At 34.8% G+C, this 6,651-nt stretch overlaps 1 protein-coding gene across 1 annotated transcript; it reads right to left on the bottom strand.

Annotated features, from left to right (window-relative positions):
• Nucleotides 1-3,363: 3,363 nt before the first annotated feature.
• On the bottom strand, nt 3,364-5,653 carry LOC131632865 (putative serine/threonine-protein kinase). The gene is made up of 6 exons (XM_058903582.1): nt 5,501-5,653; nt 5,287-5,408; nt 4,854-5,070; nt 4,459-4,696; nt 4,223-4,370; nt 3,364-3,924 (listed from the first exon to the last, which is right to left on the bottom strand). The coding sequence occupies exons 1-6, from the start codon at nt 5,556-5,558 to the stop codon at nt 3,586-3,588; spliced, it is 1,122 nt and encodes a 373-aa protein (XP_058759565.1). The 5' UTR covers nt 5,559-5,653; the 3' UTR covers nt 3,364-3,585.
• Between the last annotated feature and the right edge of the window lie 998 nt (nt 5,654-6,651).

Raw genomic sequence — 6,651 nt, 5'->3', positions numbered from 1 at the left:
TACTCATGAATCGATAAAAGAGATTAATTGGAAGAGTCCCCCCTTACCTTAGAGTTTGGTTTGGTTCTTGCCCTTCCTATACTCTTCAGCTCTTTCACGTTCTTCTCTTTTCTCCAAAATGCTCTTTCTCTTCTATTTTTCCAATTTCCTTTATTCTCATTCTTTTATGAAAATTAGACAAACTTTAGTAAAAGGCTCAACAATTGACACCCCCCTCTTTACCAATTACAATTCTGGCCCAATTATGTTATTCCCATAATTCTTCCAAATTTTAATTGCATTCATTGGCGGTGTGGACACAACCTTTATAAAAGTGGCAGTATTTAGTCTTGCCCGTTATGGAAGATTCTCTAAAAGGGAATGGGTTTTAGATCCCGGAATTCAGTGTTGACACGCTCATAGTATAACTTTTCTCGGGAAGTGTTCAGAGGGGTGTATTTATTGTACCGCCCATAGCTTCGGAAGTAATATTTATCTCTGTTCCTGTTAGAGTCTTTCCCAGATGATCGGTTGGAACTTACATCTGTCGGGCCTAGGTTGTCGAACATGGCGGTAAGTTTTTTCTCAAGTTTGATGAAATTTTGTACTTTGTTTACCAGCTTATTCTCATAGTGCGCCTTCATGCTCTCTAATTTCTCTCAAAGATTCAACACTTAAGGCTCTATTATGCGCTTTATACGTCTACGACTACATGTGTGAAACGGTCGTTGTACGACCGCAAGCCCTCTTTCTTCCCGTGCGTTATCCCGTTGAGGGAAGCTATTGCCAGAGGTTATAACTTTCGAGCTCTAAAATGAGAGATTAAGCTCTCACACAGATTGGTCCACGACTCAATGCTCATGTTTAGCAGGGCTTTGAACCAGAGTGTGATACATTTCACCAATGTTAAGTGTAAATAATTTTCACCTTGATGCCTCATCAACATGGAAGTAGTTCAAATGTTCATCAACGAGTTGTACGTACTCGTTAGAATCTCTCTTCCCATCGTACTCTTTCAACTTTTGAGGCTTCTGCAAAGACTTTGGTATTTGGGTGTCTAGAATGTGGGTATAAAGGGGATGTTTTTGTAGATTCCTCACTAGCGACTTCTCTACTTTCTCCTCATGGGGTACATGAAAACCTTGACTTTCTCCAGGACTTTGAAGAGAAGTTTGATGTCTCTCGCTTTTCAATTTTTTTTTTGGATATTTCAGAGCTTCGTCTCTCCCTGACATGGTTGACTCAAGGATGATCATTCAGATTTTCCTACAAATGGATTCCTGCACAATGTTCCCATTCGGGGGCTCATTGCGTAAGCTTTCTTCTTGACGAAATAATTTTTCTTCTATTTCCTACGAGTTTTATTTCAAGCTATGTTATACATATTATTCAGTAACTCATTTGCGCCTTGTATTCTACGGCTAGCTTGTAACAACTTAAAATTAGGAAATGCTTTTGGTTTGGAGACTAGTGGTGGTACTGAAGGTTTGAGTGAAGGCTCACCTGGTTGGAACTGCGAAACTGATTCTACGATTTATGGAGGTTGGAGGAGATTTGGATGTAATGGATTTTTCACAACGACATGATCCATGCTTCTGAAGAGGAGATGGTGGATCTCATGCGGCGTGAGCATCAATAACAATGTCAATTATTTCACCTAGATAGGCGGCACAAGTTACTTAAGATCCAACCATCGTCGAAAAATCTGGTGATCATATATTTGGAGATTCTGAAGATCGAACTTTATCTGCTACCAGAATAGATAGAAAATAGTTGATCTGAAGTTCATTCTCAAGAATTATGACCTACTACGTTGAGAAATCTTCGAATCGGAGAATCCAAGTGATAGTGTTTAATCGTGGATAATGCGAGAATCAGATGCCGATTCTCAAATATAACGCCACTGTTTCGTTATGTAACTAAAATTGATTGCAAAACGGAGGCTGTATGATGCAACAATAGGCTTGAACTTCTGATGCGGTGACAGAGGAGTTGACCTGCAAGGTTAACACTCCAACGCTCAATTGAGTATGTGTGTGAGATGATATATATAACATTGTGAAGGTTTTGAAAGAAAATGATATTCATATGTGCTGGAGATCAAGCACAAAAATGAGAGAACAATGAAGTTTAATTCGAGTGATAAGCAAAAAGTATGATTTGAGTCAGAAGACAAAGTGATTTGAATCAAATGAGAGAGTGGCAAACCATAGAAATGCAATTTTCATGATTCGAGCCATGATTTGAATCAAAAAGTACTATGATTTGAGTCATGATGACATCTCTAGTCTCTGATTCATTTGATTCGAGTCATGAGATGTGTGATTCCAACCATATGTATAATATCTCAAAATTTTACAATTTTAAAGATGTTTTGAGATTCTACCAATTTATTGATTTGAACAAACTCAAATATATTTCTTGATTAAAAACTCGATAACATTCTTCAAATGAACACACTACTTAAAATGTTGTTGTGACTAATCACGCGGAACATGCAATACTTTGTTTTGTCGACTCCAATTCAAATTAGTACTGGCTTGGGGTTGGGGAACTGAATGTCCATTCCTTAAACTCAGTGCTTGCACATTATTTCAAGATACACTTCATAGAGGTGTTTCATAGGGTGTAGTAGTTGAATATTTCTGAAGGACCTCTAAAATATTTATCCATGTTTTTCTTTTCGTCGTGGTAGCATTCATGTCAATGCTTTCTTGAAGAATATCTCTAGGATAAGTTTTTCTCTAGAAGTTGTTGGAACATGCAATACTTTGTTTTGTCGACTCCAATTCAAATTAGTACTGGCTTGGGGTTGGGGAACTGAATGTCCATTCCTTAAACTCAGTGCTTGCACATTATTTCAAGATACACTTCATAGAGGTGTTTCATAGGGTGTAGTAGTTGAATATTTCTGAAGGACCTCTAAAATATTTATCCATGTTTTTCTTTTCGTCGTGGTAGCATTCATGTCAATGCTTTCTTGAAGAATATCTCTAGGATAAGTTTTTCTCTAGAAGTTGTTCGACCTCACCCATGTTGATACTGACATATCAGTCTATCTTTGCTTACAACGGTATATTGACAGTTGCTACTTGCTAGGATAACATAATTAAAATTTCAAATAAAAATCATTATCTATATAGTAGACCAAATAAAACACTATCTACAAAAATCAATTTTTATTTTATAGATAGTCTTTTCCATAATAAATATTTCTTCATTCAAGTTCAACTAACTTGGAAAATTGACTACAAAATTACATGTTCAAAATCTCACTGAGCTATCCAATACAAGTCAAAACAAAAATCTTTATATATATATAGAAGGCAATGCCAATTCCAAAAAATAAAAATAAAATAATAAAACAACAAAAAAACCAATAAATTAAAATGGCATGAGCTAGCCCAACCCTAAGAAAAAAAATGATTATGAACACATCAATAGGATTTTATCTATACACATGACTAATTTGACACTAACCTAGTAAAAATCATGTACAAAAATGCACAGATGTAAAAAAAAACTGCTAATTAAATAGGACGAAGATTCGTCACATATCATTAGCAGAAGATTTTTTAAAAAAATCGATAGAATTATCGATTTGGATTAACGGGCGAGATTTCCCACACTCCAGATGGAGCTTGCAAAGGTTGTTCCTGACGAGCCCGATTCTTGTGGCGAGCTTGTTATCATGTTCTGTTTTATTCTGATGTTTCTGAGATCAGCAACAAAACCTGGTTTTGAAATGTGAACATCTTTGAGATCGACATTGTTATTGGTCAATATTTCTACAACCTCTGACATTCGTGGCCGTAATCTTGCGGTTTCTTGCACGCAAAGTAATCCAACTGTGAGGAATTTTGTGGCTTCTTTGTCTGAATAGTTTCTATTAAGCACAGGATCCACAATTCTTAATAGATCCTTGGCCACATAAGCTGCATAAGCCTGCAAATATGTTCAAACCAGTTGACATTAGTGTGTGCTTTGTCTAATGTTGACAATTTTGGTTCCTATATTCTACAATGGTCATTGACTAATTTATTCCTCAAAGTGAGGCTGAATTTATGTAGCTCTCCCTGTAGCACCGACACCGACACTTGTGACCATGTTAAATTTATTCATTTTTTCAAATTATTACCAGTGTCGATATTGACGTATCAGTATCAGTGTCGTGTCTGGTGTCTGTGCTTAATAGGTAGCTATACCAGAAGGCAAAATAACTATTTGATTTCAAATTTCATACCTTTTCGACAATGAAACGTTCGATATCTTTATAGGCATCTACAACAGCCAAGCCAGTGATAACTTGCAAAAGCAATACTCCAAAGCTATAAACATCCGATTTCCTTCTTAGTTGTCCAGAACTTGCATACTCAGGAGCCAAATAACCCCTGTCGAATGAATTACATTAGTCAATGTCCCTGCAAGGATTCAAATTATCAATCACTGTATAGTTTTTTTCTTAATGTAAACACTTACAATGTCCCTGCAACTCTAGTGCTAATGTAAGATTTCTCATCTCTCATTAGTTTCGCCAAACCGAAATCAGCAAGTTTTGGTGTAAAACTTCTGTCAATTAGTATATTCTTTGTTTTGATGTCTCTATGCACTATATGAGGCTTCAACTCCTCATGAAGATACGAAAGTCCACGAGCCACGCCGATTGATATACTCTTCCTTTCCTCCCAACTGAATCTCTCCCTTTTATCCTCCGAACCTATCAATCAAAAACCACAACAAGAACCATAGTTCATTTCCAGCTCATTCAGATAATATTCCAACCTCAAGTTCACTGCACCGTTATTCTGAGATACAAAGGCGGTGCAGTGGACTTGAAGTCGAGGGAAAATTGAAAAAAAGTTAAAATGAAGTACCTAAGAAAGTGTGATGGAGGCTATTATTCTCCATGTAATCATAAACCAAGTATCTTTTTGCTCCTTCAACACAACACCCTTTAAGGCTAACAAGATTATGATGCTTCATATTTGCTAGTGCAGCCAATTCCGCAACAAATTCCCTCTCTCCTCTCATGGATTCAATCTCAATAGAAAGCACTTTCACAGCAACAAAAGATCCATCCTTAAGCCTCCCCTTTAAAATTCAATTAAATCCTAATCAGTTTTTCCATCAAATAAAAATAATTATTAATAGTCTCCTTAAAACAGCTCAGCTGATAGCTGTGCAGTGACATCCAACTATAGGATGCAGATTCGAACCAGCGACATCCCAGATGAAATTTCGAATTCCGGCCACTAGACTACTAGAGAAAAAAATAATATAATTACAAGAAAGTAAATAATATCTAACCTTATAAACAGAGCCAAATCCACCTTGTCCAATTTTTTCACTGAAATTACCAGTAGCAGATTTCAGTTGTTGATAAGTGAATATACGAAAGCTTCCATCATTAATCTCTCCATCATCAAAATCTACATAGTTTACAAACTAAACAGATCAAAACATAGTTAACAAAAACAAAACATGATTTTAATGTTTAATTAAAGTATATATTTTTAATTACCATTGTTGTTAACTTCAGTGGAACAAGAAAATAAACAACCAGGAAAAGAGAACTTCATGACTCAGAACAAAAAAGGTAGCAGATTTGGTTGGTAATAGAATTAGGTGTATATATATAAGAGAAAATGGACTCGTTTGAAAGAAGAAAAAAACACGGTCTAATTAGTTAAGCTCAAAATATTTATTAACCTTTGACAATTTCGTTTTGTAATTCTTGTCAACTTGTTCTTTTTCTTTTTTTTTTTGTAGCTAAGTCTAAATTGACGACTGATTCATTCATGAGATAAGGTTTGTGAAGGACAGAAAAGACAAAATCTTGTTCGTAAAGTTTGTAAGAAAATGTTTTTATATTTATATAAGTAATATGAAATGTGGACATGCTTATGGATAGTTGAGTAAACATTAAACAGCCTACTTGTGTACACACTTAAAAAGTAAGTGTTGGTTTTATATTAAATTTAAAATTGGTAATTTATCATGCAAATATATAACTTTTAATCTTAGTTTATGTAATTTTTTTGTTTAGCTTTAATTAAATGTTAAATATTTTTTAATTTTATTTTTGTTACTAAGTTTGATGGATTTGGATCCTCTCCTTTTATTTCTCTCGTGCCCTCAGTTCTGCTCCAATCTCCACCATTGATATTTATTCAATACTGTTTTCTTGTTTTTATTTTCTTTCTTAAAATCTTTTTAGTTGTTGGATAAGAGGCCGTATGGATGGCAGCATGTAAATAGCAGGAGAGGATCCGTGTGCAAGTTTGATAGGTATGGTGTTAATTAATTAAACAATATTCTGTTTTGAGTGTGATAGGCATAAAGATTAGTCGCTTCAATTCTGTTCGGTGTTTGGTGTAAAGATTAACCGTTTTAAGAATGTTCGTTGTTTGGTTGGAAGTTATTTTAAAAACTTTATTTAATTGTATTAGGGGTTCATCGACTTAATCTTCTAAAAACTCTCGAGAAATAATTGATACTCTCAAGATCAATTCTTGTGGAGAGTAGTATGTCATTTCATTAGGTTGAATCACTATAAAGCTCCCGTGTCATCTTTTTCTCTCTTATCTCTTTTATTTTCCACTTAATTTCTTTACTTTGAGTTTCTGCTGCATATTTATTCAAACATTTCATAAAATATTTTCAAACTCTGAT

Source organism: Vicia villosa, unplaced genomic scaffold (assembly GCF_029867415.1).
Source record: "Vicia villosa cultivar HV-30 ecotype Madison, WI unplaced genomic scaffold, Vvil1.0 ctg.001045F_1_1, whole genome shotgun sequence".
Classification (NCBI taxonomy): domain Eukaryota; kingdom Viridiplantae; phylum Streptophyta; class Magnoliopsida; order Fabales; family Fabaceae; genus Vicia; species Vicia villosa.
Note: the sequence above shows the minus strand (reverse complement) of the source record. Positions and strands in the feature narration are given on the sequence as shown.

Bases quoted from the DNA above. Each gene is read 5' to 3' on its own strand.
- LOC131632865 (XM_058903582.1), bottom strand. From the start codon at position 5,558: ATGAAGTTCTCTTTTCCTGGTTGTTTATTTTCTTGTTCCACTGAAGTT. The intron at 5,409-5,500 runs GTAATTAAAAAT...TAAACTATGTAG, and splicing joins CACTGAAGTTAACAACAATG to ATTTTGATGATGGAGAGATT. The intron at 3,925-4,222 runs GTATGAAATTTG...ACATATTTGCAG, and splicing joins AACGTTTCATTGTCGAAAAG to GCTTATGCAGCTTATGTGGC.